The sequence below is a fragment of the Lactuca saligna genome, chromosome 1, assembly GCF_052625555.1.
Source record: "Lactuca saligna cultivar CGN05327 chromosome 1, ASM5262555v1, whole genome shotgun sequence".
Classification (NCBI taxonomy): domain Eukaryota; kingdom Viridiplantae; phylum Streptophyta; class Magnoliopsida; order Asterales; family Asteraceae; genus Lactuca; species Lactuca saligna.
The window spans coordinates 2,653,715-2,671,384 of record NC_136417.1 but is presented as its reverse complement, the minus strand read 5'-3'; the positions used below and the strand labels follow the sequence as shown (position 1 = coordinate 2,671,384).

The 17,670-nt window shown below is 34.2% G+C and overlaps 2 protein-coding genes across 2 annotated transcripts; both read left to right on the top strand.

Moving 5' to 3' along the window:
* Positions 1-3,530: 3,530 nt before the first annotated feature.
* Positions 3,531-4,601, top strand: LOC145047525 (RING-H2 finger protein ATL38-like). Its single transcript, XM_078995822.1, has one exon. It carries the CDS (start codon positions 3,531-3,533, stop codon positions 4,599-4,601), a length of 1,071 nt encoding a protein of 356 aa, XP_078851948.1.
* Positions 4,602-6,984: 2,383 nt separating this feature from the next.
* LOC145026859 (uncharacterized) lies at positions 6,985-8,722 on the top strand. Its single transcript, XM_078976871.1, has 2 exons — positions 6,985-7,115; positions 7,777-8,722. The coding sequence occupies exon 2, from the start codon at positions 7,788-7,790 to the stop codon at positions 8,553-8,555; it is 768 nt and encodes a 255-aa protein (XP_078832997.1). The 5' UTR covers positions 6,985-7,115; positions 7,777-7,787; the 3' UTR covers positions 8,556-8,722.
* Positions 8,723-17,670: the final 8,948 nt, after the last annotated feature.

Sequence of the window (17,670 nt, the reverse complement as noted above, 5' to 3'; positions counted from 1 at the left end):
AGCAAGCGGAAAGGCTCAGGATGAGTGCAGCGAACACACCATTTTTTCAGACTGGGATATTTATAATATGATATTTTGATATATGTTGATATGATGTTTGAGATATTATGACATATGTTTTGGATAACTATAATTTATTAATAATTAAAAACGAAATTGTTGGTCTGTATTTTTGGGATGTTTCCACATTTGTGTATTTAACAAACTTACAAATAGAGATTTATATAACAAAGTATATCAATAGTTTACATAGAGAGGTTTCATGTGTTGGTTTATATAACAAATAGAGATTTATATAACAAAATTTGAGATGATCCGTGTGGAAATTATGGGTGATGCATTTGGAGTCATGAAAAGAGCGAGTGGAGTGGTATGCTAGAGAGTTTTCATGTGCTGGTTTTTCGATGCCCGAATATTGCTTGCTTTGTGCATTGTGGAACTCTTGAATGATAGGAGTCAGCTACTAAATAAATATGGTGATATTCAGGAGATAGATGGCTGGCATCACAACGAGTTCTTCAACAGCTGATGGCAGAGAAGTGTGAGAACCTAGAGAGTAATTCTAGTCCGAGGAGTATGCTGTTTAAAGGTGAGTATTCGCTTGAGAGTGAATACGTGTAGCGGGAAGGGTGATCGAGAAGGTTGAGCAGCTACTTAGAAAATCAGGATGATCCGTGTGGAAAATATGGGTAGATGTGGCCGGTAGTATGGGCCCATACTACTGAAAGCAGAGGACCCATACTCGAAATAGGGAGAATCCCGGAGGTTCTGAGTAGCAGGATGAGGAGAAATAACATGGTTCGGGTACCATGATTCGTAGCAGAGTGTTTTTTCACATGTATCAGTTATCCGGTTGTGATTGTCCAGACTGGGAGTGGATATGGGAGATTGTGGGGCCAGAGGGCCATGTCAGTTGAGTTTAAATAGAGTATGCCTTGGGTGGGGAAATCTGAGTTTAGATCCCTAGGGTTTTGACTGATGAGATGCCAGTTAGAGTCGCAAGACTCAAATAGGGGGTGGAGATGATGCATAGTGGAGAATGGCAGTCTGAGTTGAGTGGTCGGGCGATGGCCTGAGATGTCAAAGTTCTATATTGAAGATTATATTGTTCCTATTTCCCATTTTGAGAGGATGGGTGAGTGAGTTTCTGATGTCAGAGATTAGAAGAAGACCCTATGGGGAACTGGGTAGTTGCGATATTGGCACCAAGAGTATTTTGTTGTATGAGAGCATTGGATTGTATTCCTTTGTCGGGAGGGAGTCATCAGTGGGGATTATGACCAACGAGGGCTCGGGTATGCCTTGTTTGATTTTGTTAAGTCGTATATCAGTAACTGTTGCGGGAAAACAAGGAGAGTGTATCGATATGATGGCTTTCGTGGCTATGCAGCAGATCGACTATGAGAGTAAGGTCTCCCGTGCTATGTCGATTCTTGATATGGACATATTTAGTTATAAAATCCATGCATTATCTTAATACTTTATGTTGATTTTATCTCATTTAATGAACAAAAGGTGCTTAGTTAGTTTATAATTTCATTTTTCAGCAACAATTACATAGTCGGATGGAAAAGGAAACGGAACTAGCGATTGGAAGCTTGGATCTTGGATTTTGAAGAAAGAAGGATGTTGCTGGACAGCTTGACCCCTCGTTAGTGTTTTAGCCATATCTCATGAACCGTAACTTCGATTGACAAGATTAAAAATGTCCTAAAAACTAAACATAATTTCGGACGACTTTCGTGTTTTGAGAAAATGTTGATTCTAAACAAACTCGACGAGTAGGCCATAAACTCGACGAGTCACTTTGAACTTTTGCGATTCTGGATGCGCTGACTTGCCGTACACGGGTTTTAAGTGACGGACTCACCGAGTAGGTCACTGGACTCGAAAAGTCACCTCTGTTTTGTGAAAATCTATATAAAGGGACTTTCATATCGATACCCTAGGATATAGATGAACCCTTGAAGGCCAATTGTCGACTAAAGGTGCTGCTGGAGCGTGGGAAGTAAGGGAATCAACCCTACATTCAATTTTAAGGAGAATCAAGGCAAAATCAAGTTTACTCTTTACCTAATATCTTGTTTGAACTATGTTTTTACCAATTGATTTCGTTTTTGAGCTTGTTTCTGTTGTAATCATGAGCTAAAACTCATAACTTCTGTTTAGGTAGATGAATTTGTGAACATGGATTGATTATTTTGATTAGGATTAATTTTAATTGGTGATTATGTTTTATAAAGCTTGTTAAAGAACCTTATGTGTTAACAATAACTATTCTTCTGTTAATAAATGAGTAATTAAGTTGTATGAACATCTCTTAGTTATTCATTTCATATGATTTATTGTGACCACATAGTTGTATGTCTTTTCAAGCTAGCTTCACAAGTTGATCGCATATGTGTCGGATCACCACACACCTCAATTATTCCATTGAGCATTTGAAATCCAAATTTTGTAGCTATCTGAACTTTCTCTCTCCACCTTCGTTCTTTCAAAGCCTTCATGAAATTTCAAATTCCTCAAATCAAAATCCTTAACTAACAAATCGATTAATCAAAACTTCGTTACTTACCTTGCCGATAAGGATCTTGTTAATGAAGGGGGCGTAAACATTTGAGGTGTCGAGTAAGGTTACATTGGAGTCAATGGCGTGATAGGGGAGATTGATCATATCAGATTCCTCTTTCGGGTGTCCATGTCTCCCAGTCATACCTGTACAACCCAGTCCTTGTGCTGAAACAACTAGACCTCGTGAACATAATTTCAGTTTTGGCACCTCTGACACCATTGTCGTTTCTTGATAGATATTTGGTTAAACCTAATGAGAGAGTGTGTGTATGTCTAGTTTAGAGAGATAGAGATAGAGGTAGTGTGGGGCCCACTTTATTTATTAGTATTATATTAATATTAAAATAAAAAGATAAAGTTCTTAAGAAAATAAAAAAAAACAAATTAAAATGGTATATTAGTCGTTTTAAGTTTAATGATGATCACATCCACAAAGAAATATAGTCAAAAGGATCATTAAACCAAAAAAATCGGGGTTTAAACTAAAATAATAATAATAATAATAATAATAATAATAATAATAATACAAATTCTTGATTAAATATTGAACGTTTCAAAGAGTATACAAAAGAATGTTACAAATATCTTGTAACAAAAACCAAACGATTGTTTTTGTCGGAACCACAAAAATTCAGAATCTTCACATCTAGTTATAATCGAGAATCTACAATGAATCTTCATAAATTATTTAAAATTGTTATTTGGAGGATTATTCATCAAATATTATAACCGTTGAATCATGAAAAACAAGAATCTTTTCACAGCCGGATCTACCTGTAGAATCAAGAATCATCGCATCCAATTAGAATTGAGACTCATATATATCCCATCAATTAATTGATCTACCTCTCTCTTTCTCTCTCTCTATATATAAATGTATATCTACTTTGGAACCAAAATCCATGGATACATTCAGGTTTTCATCGACCGAAATTATTAAATTTAAATTTCTCTACGAAATGAAATGGGTGGTTGTTGTTCTTGTTTTCGTGGCACTAACTAGTTCTGCCGCCGCAGAAACATCCAGCAAACCACCACCTGCGTTGTCGCCTCCTCAGAGAGTGGGGTCAAAGATAAATACACCCATGGTAATAGTTCCGACATGCTTGTTAATTGCCTTTTTGTTAATTTTCCTTTTCTTCTTCTACTTCGGCTGCCACTATGTCGAGCATCAGCTCACCCTCGCCTCCACCATCATCAACGGCGGTGGAATGAGATCCATGAAGCTAGCGGCGGCATGCGGGCTTGACCCTGCAGTGATTGCCACATTCACAACTTTCACTTACTCCACCGTGAAAGAGATGAAAATAGGGCAACATGTGCTAGAATGTGCAGTGTGCTTAATTGAGTTTACAGATCACGAGGCCTTACGCTTGCTACCAGAATGCAACCACGTATTCCACCGAACCTGCATAGATGAGTGGTTGGCTTTACACGTCACTTGCCCGGTTTGTCGAGCCAGTCTAGTTCCAAAACCCAACCAACTCAGTCATGCGGAGCTGTGTTGTGGCCCAAACGGGCCTACTACAAATGGTCATGTTTCAATTAAAGTGTTTGATTTGAAACATAACCTTTCACCTGTTAGAAAATTTCCACGTTCATATTCAACTGGACATTTGATGATGGAACGACCTATTGAAGATGTCGAAAGATACACGTTAAGGTTATCAGAGGAGGCACAACATGTTCTCAAGAACTTAGTTGCCAATCCGTTAATGAGCCCCAATGTCTCAAATATAAAGGAAAGTAGTTTGAAAAAGAGTCTCAAGAGTGCAAGTGCAAATTTTGTTAGAGGATCGGATTACTTTGACTATGAGAGATTTGGGCAAGTAAGACAACAGAGTGAAAGGAATCTAGCGATAACAAGATCCCTTAACACACGTGGCGGCTCCAACGATGTTGAGGGTGAATTAATGACAAGTTCACAACGATTTATAATGTTTGTTAAGTCACCATTGAATCGTTTGTCTCAAATATCAAACAAGAACACCATCGATAAAAGCGAAAGATTAACCTTACGTCCAATTTGATATTTTTAGTTTCAATTGTTCTAGGGTAAAGAGGGTATTACGTCTATAGTAAATTTTGTGTCAAATTTGATATTGTTAAAAAATTAAAAAGTAAAATATTTAAGTGTAATAAAACTTGTACAGTAATATTTAGTATTCGACCTATATATAAGCAAACATTGTTTTTGTGGTATTTTAAGACAAAAGTAAAAGGCGTATTTTCATATTCAAAAAGAAATCCAAAATACTCACTAAAATTAAAATCCATAATGTATCTTATTTTCTTGTAATAATCGAAGCAAATATAAATTTAATGAATTTTATAATCAATTCGTCCTACACTTTGTGTTGAAATCCAATGCTTTCAAAAATTATTGAATTATATATGAGGGTCATGTCCGATTTATAGACTTATGTCTTATGGTCTAGAGGGGGCAGGCTACACACCCGAAAATGAATGCTTTCAAAAGTTATTTAAAAACATTATGTAAATTGATATATAATGTGAGTATTTAATAAAACCTTGAAAATGAATGCTTTCAAAAGTTATTTAAAAACATTATGTAAATTGATATATAATGTAAGTATTTAATAAAAGCTTAAAATTTCATCCACATGTCTAAGTTAGAATGATTTTATTGGTGAAATATATGATAATTTTTCAGTATTTTGGATTAGATTATGGTTTATTCTTAATTTTATTTTTTTAAACTGAAAACTCTCAGTAATTTTATATTTTGTTCAAATTAACAAATCAGTTATTATTTTTTTAACAAAAAATAACAGATTGTTATATAAATAAATAATCAGGACAATAGTATAGTTTGGTTTCTTTAGGTTTGTTTTCACATAATTTTTGCTAATGTTATATATTGATCCCTCTATAAATTTTGACCTTCTTTGGTGTCTTTGGATTTTTGTAACATCATTTTTGCTAATGTTATATTTTGAGTCCCTTGTTACATGTGTTCTACAAATTTAATATTTCTTTTAATTTTGATATTTCATTTGACTATTTTATCTGCTTACTCATCGGTTTTTCTCCTACATTTTTGATACATATGCTCTGAGTTTCGCTTTATAAAATGAACAAGTCAATAGAAATATGTCTTTTATTTTGTTGCATTTAAATCTTATTATTATTGACTAAATTCATTTATAAACATCATGACATTTACAAATTTCAATCAAGCATCCACAAATTTCTTTAAACTTATTTGAACCCGTATCAATTGCACGAGTTGATTGTAGTAGTTATGCTATAAATCTTCATGAGTTGTTAGATGTTATTGGCTTAATATTTCGGGATAATAAGTTAATAACTAACATGATAAATAATTAATGAGCCATGTGGCAGATCATAACTTTTTTTCATAAATTATTACAAACTAACCATCTATTTTACAAAAATGAATTTCATGGCATGAACGTATTTTTCCATTGTGTGTGAGTAGTCTTGTTATTTTCCTTATAAAAGTTATTTCTATTGACATATCAAAGTGGAGCTTTAATCTTTTAATTTTCAATCTTCTAGTTTTCTCAGTTATACCTTTTAAACAATTGGTTAAGGAAATGAACATTCTCAAATCCATTTTCACGGCAGAGAAAATATATAAGAGTAACTTTGTAGATAATCTTATCGATTTGATGGTTCAACTGATATACCAATATGAAAAAAAACACATGTCATAATTAATTTTAAAATGATAAATATAAAAAAAAAGACCATAATCGCCTCATAATTAATTTTGAACGTTTGGTGTAACTTCAAATCATAATAATTAAAACTTACAATATGTTCAGACTCCATAGACAATCCTTTTTCTAGGCATGGTTATAGATTTGCATCTACAAATTTCGGTTATCTTTTTAATTTTATCTAAAAAATATTTTTGAGTTTATCTTATAAAATATAAATAAGGTTAAATAAAGTTGATATGAAACGAATGTTTTTTCTTAATATAAATGTATTATCATGTATTTTAATGACTTTTTATATGAATTGAAATAATACGTTATTACCAACATATCTAATTGTATGTATTATAATATTAATATAAATTATAATTTGTATGTATATGATTGATAGGTGACATAATAACGTTTCACATGAAAGCTTAAAGCCCAAAACGAAATTAAAGTAGAAAGGGTAACATTTTAACCAAAGTATTGAAATGTCGCCTAAGGCCAATAAATGGCAATATTATTAGCTATTAATATGTTACACTAGATCCAAATCATCTAAGCTATAAATATTGTTTTTCAGGTTTTTTCCTATGAAAAAATATATTTTGTTATACTTTTAACTATCATTCAATTTAAGGTATATGGTGTTACTTTGTGTTAGTTCTTAGATTCCAATCTAATTCTAATGTTTAGGCAATTTGAACTTCTGGCCCATTGGCTTGGGGCTTGGGCTCTTGTACCTCCGTTTATTTGGACGGCAGACGCCAGACGGTGTATTCTTTCTAGTTGCTTCGACTGACCCTCTCAGAGTTGAGAGAAGGAAACTAGGGTTTTTAAGCATCTAATCAGGTAATCTCTTAGTATCAGTTTAATTTTGACTGTTTTGTAGTATGTTCGTTTCTTTTTTTTTTTTTTTGGAACTGGATTTCTGCTTCGTGTTTTTATGCAATCATATTCGAATTTGCCAAAAACTGAGGTTTTTTATCATCGAGTTATACATTTTGAAAGGCTTTGATTGAATTGGATATATGATCTGAAAGTATGAATCACGAATCTAGCGGATGATCGCGTATTATGTGGAAGATTTTCGTACAAAAACTGTCAGCTGTTATTATATTAGACATTTTGGCAGGGGTTTTGAGTAACTTGAACACAGGATTTTACTTTTTTATCGTGAATTTTTTGAATGTCGGACTGTAATTTTCAAATAGAGCTAGACTTGGATTTTCGTACTTGTTAATTCTAAACTTGATATTGATTTTGCTGTGAGATGAACACCAGATGTTGCTTGTTTTCATGTTTAATGTAGTTTTGAACCTCTGTTTCCTGAGAAGATAGGTTCATTCAGTTTTAATGTAAAAATGAATGTATGATTATGAGTCATGTTTAACACTCTTAGAAGTTAGAACACAGAGAAATGTTATCAGTTTTATCTTACTTTGGATCTAATAAGCAAAATATCATTCTCTTATATCTTCTTTCTGTTTTCCTAATCTTTCTTCTTCTGAAGGCTTCATAGTTATGGCCATCACAGGAGAGCATTCAGCAATTTCCCATTCTTCCATTTCTCTTCCCCAATATCATTCCCTAGCTTCAATCCAAGGGCATTATCGTCAACCTTGCTATAAACTTTCCCCCACACCTTCAACTTCAACCAACACTACCCATCTCTTTTCATTAAAAACCACACCAAATCTCTCTTTATACCGCCCAATTACCATCAAACACCACTCTAGAAACCGGTTTTCCGGCGTGGTAAGCCGCAGCGTGGTCCCGGAAAAGCCCCCCACCGCCCTATCTGTCGATTTTGTAGAACCAACCGAACTCCAAACCGACAGTAGCGGCGGTGGCGGTGGTGGTGGTGGTGAAGGAAGCGACAACAACTGGGGTGGTGGAAGCGGCGGTGGCGGTGGTGGAGAGGGTGGAGGAGCACCGGAAGAGAATCAAGAACCGAAAAAGATGGGCATGTCGATGTCTCAGAAGCTAACACTGGGGTATGCCGCCTTGGTTGGGTTGGGCGGTGTGATGGGGTTTTTGAAGAGCGGAAGCCAGAAATCTTTAATTTCCGGCGGGATATCGGCGGCTTTATTGCTGTTTGTTTACACACAGTTGCCGGTGAATCCTGTGTTTGCATCGTGTGTTGGACTTGGTTTGTCTGGTGCTCTTTTGGGAGTGATGGGAATGCGGTTTAAGAAGTCGGGTAAAGTTTTTCCGGCGGGTGTTGTGTCGGTGGTGTCATTTGTAATGACTGGAGGCTACTTACATGGTGTCATGCGCAGTTTTCATTAATGCTGTTTAAAACTTAAAGATTTGTAAGTTTATGTACTCAAGATTCTATTTTTTTTTTTTTTTTTTTTTTTTTTGTATCTTTTGACTTTCTGTGTATTGACTTTTGAATAAAATGTTATACTGTAGTTTCTATTTCTTTTTACAGAATGGAAGTATAAATTCAGTAATATGTGTTTATATAACTTAACTAAAAGTGAGACTATTGGTCGATATAAATTTTTAATTTTGCAGTATACCAAAATAGCCAATAATTTTGCAGATATAAAAAATAGCCAATAAGTTTATTCAAACTACAGCAAAAAGATATTGGAAGGGCAATATAAATTTTTATATAGATAAGGACCAACCATGCAAAAATATAAAATCACAAGGACCGATGTGATGTTTTGCAACATTTTCCTTAAAGTGAGACTATTGGTCGATCGATTATAAAATTTTGTCTTATTTATAATTAAATATTATTCGGTTATATAAGTATTAATATAATTAGAGAAATATATACCAACTTAATTTTATTTAACGTTTTCTAAGATTCAAGCAAAAATTGAAGAGTTTATTAAAACAACTTCCAATTTTGCATATATTATTTGTGAAATTGTCAGAATATTTGCTAAACTATAACGTTAAAAAAACAATAGTAAATTTTTTTTTTGAATTTCAAAACCATTTTCATAAATCCATACGTCAATCAAATATTGTTTTTCAAAACATCAAAGACAAATCAAAATATCAATACATCTCTCCAAATATAAAAGTCCATGGGACGATGATGTCCACGATTATGCATTCATTTTCCCTCAATCCTCAAAAGTATCCGAGACATTGAAATCAATAATTGTAAGTCAAAGCTTAGTGAGTTCTCCAAAATACCACATAGAAAAAAACATACAAACACAATGCATGCAAGTATGAACCTTCAGCCTGCTTGGACCGTCTTGTAAAGCCTACAACATGTCTGGACCACTCTCCTAAATCTACAGTCTACTGGCTCCCCTTGTAAGGCCTATAGTAGCTGGACCGCTCATCTTGGGCCTATAATATCAACTGGACCGCCCGTGCTTCTTAACATTCATCACACAGTTAGAAAATTTATTTTTTGGACTCTTTTCTAAAGCAATCCATCTTAGTGAATTTTCACAGATAACATTTGAATCTCATATTAATATCTGCAAAATTATTGACTATTTTGGTATACTCTTTAGCTTAAAGTTTTAAATTGGTAAATGGAATTGTTATGTTTCTTTTTCTCATAAATTTACTTATAACTTAACTAAAAGTGATTATTAACAAAAGTACTTTATTCTTTTAACAAAAATTTTGATTACTTGCAGTAGGTTAACACGTATGTAGTGTTTATGTATCTATTCTTTTTATTGTTATATATATATATATATATATATATATATATATATATATATATATATATATATATATATATATATATATATATATATATATATATATACATATACTTTTAAAATATAAAGAAGAATGAAAAAATCAAAGAAAAAAAATTGAACCCAACCATAACCAAATTGATCATTCGGTTTGGTTTTCTATTCTAACAAATCACAATTTTCGGTGTCAGGGTTTGCAGTTCTCAAGCTTTTCGGTTTTGAAAATATTTAAGTGCAAATCAATTTAATCCTTAGCAATGTTTATAATTTTTACCCAATTTTGAACGGTCATATTATAGCTTTCTGTTTTAGCTACAATTTAGGAAAAAAAAAAAAAAACATGTAAATTAGTTAAGAAATAGATGGATTACACAACTCTAAACAAGGGTCATATATCTTTCCTAAAACGTCAACTAAAATAATAGTTAAATTGATTAAGAAATATTTTAGCTATACAGTTTAAACATTGGTTGTTAAGGTTGTTGGTTTTTTTTTTTTTTTTTAATCTCGTAAATTAAATCACTAGATAATCCGAAAAATATCACCTCAACATGTGAAAAATAGCAATGTACTTTATAAATTCGTCTCATTGCTGTTTTGGAACTGAAAAACCAGAACTGCATCGGAACCGAACTGGTATTTTTGGTTTGGTTTTCGGTTCTCTCTCTCTCTCTCTCTCTCTCTCTCTCTCTCTCTCTCTCTCTCTCTCTCTCTCTCTCTCTCTCTCTCTCTCTCTCATTTGGTGTTTTCAGTTCTATTCGATTTTGGAATCAATTTCTGTAATCAATTTCTAAATCTAACAATTACTTTATGTAGCATTTATAAAAAACTATTCAGTTTTTATAATCAATTTCTAGAATCGTGTTTTTATATAATTTTATATATTTCAAAAGATTTCAATTATTTCTGTCAAATGCTCATATAATAAATAAAAATTACAGATTCAACTACCAGCTATCCGTTACCACTCAAATGCTGTTAAAAGTATGTGCTCAACTTATCGTTGACCATTCATAATATTGTTTGAAAACAAAATGTATAGTTTATAAGTAGGTTTTGGTTGACGGTTTAGAATATTGTTTAAACAAAATGTATAGCTTATAAGTTAAAGAATGTGTATTCTAAAAATTGAGTATTATATTACAATAACTTATGTGTTTGTTAAACAATGTAAATATAGTAATATGAAAATCTAATTGAACTTTCTTATTTCAATATTAAATTTAAGAGTAAATTACGCGAATGGTCCCTGTGGTTTAGTGTAAATTACACACTTGGTCCCTAACTTATTTTTCTAACTCGGACTGTCCTCAACTTTTAATTATGTAACCCGCCACGTCCCTATTCTCACAGTCCGTCAATTGTTTCCGTTAGACACCCCACGTGCCTTGCACGTTAGGGGTATAAAAGTCTTTTCACATATCCAATGTTATACCGCCAAGAAAAAAAAGGACGTATCGTTGATCAACGTGATCAGACACAAGCTTCACAGACAAAACCTTTGAAAACCCTTTGAAAACCCTTGAAAACCCTTGATCGAAAGAACCCTACATTTGAAAACGACGATGGCGCCTTGGAGGATACGTGCTACCATGGACGAGATTGACGTTGCTCGTAGATATGGTAAGTGTTTACTCCCTCAATCAGTTAATAACTTAAAAAGAAAAATGTGACTAACCAATCTTTCCGTGAATATACAGCCGGACATCCGACGATATTCTCTGTCCGATTACACCATGGTGGACAGTTTACAAAGTTCCCTGGAAGAAAGTACATCAAAGGCAAGAAAAATTATGTTGATTTACTAGACATTGACACCTTTTCCATTCACGACATTGACGAGATGATGGAGGAACTTGGGCATATTGATTCAGACGAAACACTACTCTATTATCATTTCCTGAGACCATTTGGCGATTTGGATTTTGGGTTATTTGCTTTGGGTTCAGATCAGGATGTTCATCATCTGGGTACGTATGTTGCTAACCATAAGGTAATAGATGTATATATTGAGCATGGGAAAACAAATTTACATACTTATTCTATGTCCCCCAACCCTAGTAAGGTTAAAATTGTTGAAATTAAAGAGCCACCAGCTTGCTCCAAACAGTTGTTCTTGGAGTGGAATGACTCTCCAATTGAGCATGAGAGTGTTCCAGACCTAACAGAAGTTGAGAATGATAGTCATTTGGACAAAGAACCATCTTTGGTCGACCATATTGAATTTGAAATGAATGTAGAGAATGAGGATGATTATGATGGTAGTGGACACAACAATGGCAGTGGAAATGATGAGTTTGATGATGATAGTGAGAGTGAAGATAGTGATTTTTTTATTGATGAGGACAATCTCATACACGATGTTGATGTGGATATGAAAGATTTCCATATGAACATTGACAAGGATGTAGAATGGTTTGGAGGTTCTTCTGAAAGTAATGTACCTGAAGGTACACAACAAGGTGAGTTAGAAGTGATCAACACAGAGGTTTTGTTGTCTGGGTCTTCATCAGATGAGGCAAATGATGGTAAGCGAAGGAAAACTATTAGGGCCATACATAGGGCTTATGAAAATGATGCAGCTTTGGTTAGTGAGCCCTTCTACATTTTTCAAACTTTCAGTTCATCTAAGGACTTTAAGACACAAGTGAAACTACATTCCATAAGGACAAGAAGGGAAATACAATTAGAGAAAAATGATAAGAATAGGGTTAGGTTTGTGTGTAAGGGCACTATACCAAATCTTGCTACTAATGAAGAAGAGAAATGCCCATGGGTTATATATTGTAGTAAGTGGAAGCGTGACATAGATTGGATGGTTAAGACATACACGAAGGAGCATCGATGTCTACAAACAAGGAAAGTCAAAGCATGTGACTATAAGTTCCTTTCAGAGCATATAGTACAAGTTATTGAGACAAACCCAAAGATTCCTATTAGGGCTTTACGAGAGCAACTCCAACGTGAGTACCAGATGGACATTTCGCATATGAAAACTTTTAGGGCAAAGCAGCAAGCTTTAAAGCATGTTCAAGGAGATTATGCCAGCCAGTACAGGTTGTTAAGGGATTATGTTTTAGAGGTACAAGCACGTAACCCAGATACTACGGTTAAAATTGATGTTGAAAGTGAAGCGAATCCAACTGTTGAGACAAGAACATTCAGGCGTATCTATGTTTGCATTGGAGCTTTGAAGCGAGGTTTTGCAGCGGGAAGAAGGGACTTTCTTGGACTTGATGGAGCCTTCGTGAAAGGTCCATATCCAGGCCAAGTTTTGTCTGCTGTGGTAAGATCTTCTTATTTCTTTTTGTATTGTATGTTCTTTATTTTAATTAGTGTTAACTGACCAATGTTTTCTGGTAATTTATGTTTCTTATCAAAGGCATTGGATGGTAATAATGGGATATATCCTTTAGCCTATGCTGTGGTTGAATCAGAAACATTGAATTCTTGGACTTGGTTTTTAAGTAATTTGGGTGATGACTTAGGTTTGGGAACAAATTCCAATTTCACGTTTATGAGTGACAGGCAAAAGGTATTGGAACCTATCCAAACTAGGTTTTATAGTTTTATACTATTGATGCAGTTATACTAACATACAAACATGTTACTATTGCTAGGGTTTGTTGCCTGCGATTGCAACACTATTTCCATGTGCAGAGCATCGCTATTGTCTTCGTCACATACACGACAACATGAAAAAGAACTGGAGGGGAAAGGTGTTCAAGGATCTTCTTTGGGAATGTGCCACGACCTCTAATGTACAACACTTTCATCAAGCAATGGAAAAACTAAAGAAGCTTAACAATGATGCTTATGAGTGGCTGAAACAAATACCTCCTCAAAGTTGGGCTCGCTCCCACTTTACTGGTATAATGACTTTCGATCTCTACTTAATAATTTTAAAAGAAGGTAAATTGAATACTGACATAGAATTTGTTGATGTTCAGGGAGAGCACATTGTGATGCTCTAACTAATAACATGTGTGAAGCATTCAACAGCAAGATAGAAGATGGTCGTGATGCACCAATTATTAACTGCATTGAGTTCATCAGAGAGTACATTATGAAGAAGATAGTCAAAGTTGACAAGGAAATTCAGAAAGTTGTAGGTCCTTTGACTCCTACAGCTACAACAATATTGGATAACATAAAGAGTAAGGCAGAACAGTATGTTGCAACATTTTGTGGTGCTGGAAAATATCAAGTTGCTGGACCATGGCAAGATCAGTGTATTGTGGATGTAGGTCAACAAAGTTGTACGTGCAAAAGGTGGGAATTAATAGGAATTCCGTGCAAACATGGTGTGGCTGCTATTTGGGACATGGGGAGGAATGACAAAGATGTGGGAATCCCAGAATCATTTGTGCATCCATGTTACTGGTTATCAAGCTGGAAAGAGATGTATTCTTTTAAGGTTAGTCCAATCAATGGAAGGTCCATGTGGGAGAAGTCAGCTATACCAACAACTCTGTTGCCTCCAAAACATCGTGTTCCTATAGGAAGACCAAAGAAGAAGAGAACAATATCAATTGTTGAAAAGGAGGACTTTGTTAGAGGAAACACAGCATCAAGGGCCCATAGATCAGTAACATGTACGAAGTGTAACAATGTTGGTCACAATGCAAGAACCTGCAAAGGGCAAAGACCAATTGTTGGTGGGGGTGGTGGACAATCACAAGTAAAAGGAAAAGGGAAAGGGAAGGCAACCACTTGATGGTTTGTAATAGGGCTAGTCTTTTGTTACTTTAAATATGAATGGATTGTGTTATGTTGCTGCTTGTAATAGGGCTAATATTTTGGTACATTATTTACTCTAGTTTGTAATAGGGGCAGTATTTTGATACTTGTTTTAGCCAATATGTTGGCACTTTTGGATGAACTAGTTTGTCACCCTCATTGCCCAGTAATAGTTTGGTACTAATTAATGGAATGTTTTCTTCTTATGATACACCATTGGGTAGATAATAATTTGGTTTATATTGATTTTTACATTTATATTTTCCATAATAGTTTGGTACAAAATTAGATTGTTATATTCTTCTTATGATGTCACCCTTATTGCCCTGTTATAGTTTGGTACTAATTAATGGTCAATATGTTGCTTATACATCACTTTAAAACATAATCAATACAACACTGCTACAACCATTACAGTACATTTGCATTACAATACATAGACAACCTAACCAATACATAACACCATTTTCATTGATCTTTAAAATCTTAACCATTTGCATTACAATACATAGACAACTTAACCATTACAGAAAAGGATACCTTCACATTCACTGCTACAACCTAACCATTATAGATAATGATACCATCACATACATTGCTACAACCTAACCATTACAGAAGACTTTACCATTACAATAACAACTCATCCCCACCTTACAACTTGTAAACAAGTATCACCAAGAACAATACCCAACTATTAAATAAACATATTTTCAAGAAAAGATTTTCATTTTTCAGCTTCTTGTTCAACCTCACAAGCCAGGAGATTGTCAATCTGTCACCATGATCCTTTTCATCATCATCTACCCAAGCAATAAATCCTTTACGTGGTTCCTGTCAATTTCAAAAGCCACAGTTACAATACCTATAATCGCATACAGTGATATCCCCATCTAGGGTTACGATTACAAAATTCTCAACTACAACATACCTTAATTGGACATGCGTAAAAGGGTCTTCCTGGATTATTGTTAGTAGTTGAAGTTCGAATTACAGCAGCACGCCCACAATCGCATTGAACCATCCTTGATTTGAAGGAGATTAGGTGTAACCGCTTCAAACGATGGAGGATTGAAAGAAACTACTCTAAATTAGGTTCGATCCTGATGAAAATTTAGTATTTGAAGATCGTTGGAAATGTGAAAAGACTTTTATACCCCTAACGTGCAAGGCACGTGGGGTGTCTAACGGAAACAATTGACGGACTGTGAGAATAGGGACGTGGCGGGTTACATAATTAAAAGTTGAGGACAGTCCGAGTTAGAAAAATAAGTTAGGGACCAAGTGTGTAATTTACACTAAACCACAGGGACCATTCGCGTAATTTACTCTAAATTTAATGATAGTGTCATAGAACTTCAGTTAATCAAGACATCTCATAAATGCACTATGAGTTGAAGTTATATGGGAGATCGACAACAAGACTACACTACTTCAAGAGTACTAGAGTAGATGGTGTATTACCCTTCATTTTCTTGTATCTAAACTCGCAATAGAAAAAACCAAAACCATATTTTTTGGGCGGGATACATGGTTATGAGATAAAGTATGGGATTTGTTCTAAAAATTTCATTCATATGAGATTTTTATTGAATTAGGGCAATACTCATCAGATTATCCATTCTATTTATATGATCTGAACCATTTATAACTTTATAACATATGTGTATAAAAATAAGGGCTATTTTTTTTGTTGTTCGTCCTGGACTTTTAAGAATATTTCATTTTTCAGGATCGACCATGCTTTATAATACTTATATTAATATTATTATTATTATTAACATATTTTTAAATTATATTATAGGATTACATGTAATGATAAACATATAGTTTCGTATGCAAATTATTATTTACATATTAGAATGAAGATTAATGAGTTTTAGTTATTCATGTTATTATTTGGATTGAGTGTTGATATTTTATCATGAAAATTAGATATTTAAATTTTATATATTGATGATTATATATTTTTATAATTTTTTAGATATTAAACTTGTTAACGTTGGTAGGAAATTGAAAGCAATGAAAAACCAAATCAATTTTTTGATGAGACTATGATCAGGTTTGGTAACGAAAATTCCAACGAGTAAAATAATCACAAATTGAAACCTCGGTATACATAGGTATACCTGTAAACATGATGGTTATTTACTTACCGTACGTCTAATGGGACAAGCTCCAGTTTGAAATACAATTTCATAATCAGATTGAGGCTGAAATTATAAATATTCATTTTAATCTCGTCCCATTGCTACCCCTTAACTACGATGATTATTTTTACATATTTCTTTTTAGATTAAAATGACAAGCTGCCTCTTGATACTTGTCATATTCTTGTTAAAACTAAAAGACATTTCTCCTTCCACTACAAGAAATCAAAGCATTAGCGGCGACGCATAGCAATAGCGGCGACATGTAAATGACGCGTTACATGTTGCCGCTAAAGGCGTCGCCGCTAATGCTTTGATTTAGCGATCCGCGTTATTTTCACCCCATCCGTCCGATTTTATTTTGATCTAACGGCTGTAGAGGAAAGCGGAAACGCGTGTTACCTTTTCCCTCCACATGTCGCCGCTAATGCCCTACTGTCGCCGCTATTGCCCTTGCGTCGCCGCTAAAACCGGTCGCCGCTAATACTAAACGCATATTACCCCTTCACAGGTTCCCTTTCTGCCATTTTCTTCCTTACCTTCCACCTTCTATCGTTTTCCTCTCTTTCTTTCTTCAATATCACGATTTTTTGACAAATTTGTGGAGTTCGAATTGCTTCTTGGACCGGTACTTGCCCCTCCTTCCCCCAAGACAGCCATAAACCGATGATATTTTTGCAAATTCCGAAATTGCCCCTCCTTCCCCCAAGTTCGAATTTCTCATATTTTTCTATGATTTTTCTGTTTTTGTGTTAATTAAGATGATAAAATGTGAGCATTTTTCAATTATATTGAGTGATTATGTTTGTATTTTGAGATATGAAGTGG

Bases quoted from the DNA above. Each gene is read 5' to 3' on its own strand.
- LOC145047525 (XM_078995822.1), top strand. From the start codon at position 3,531: ATGAAATGGGTGGTTGTTGTTCTTGTTTTCGTGGCACTAACTAGTTCT.
- LOC145026859 (XM_078976871.1), top strand. From the start codon at position 7,788: ATGGCCATCACAGGAGAGCATTCAGCAATTTCCCATTCTTCCATTTCT.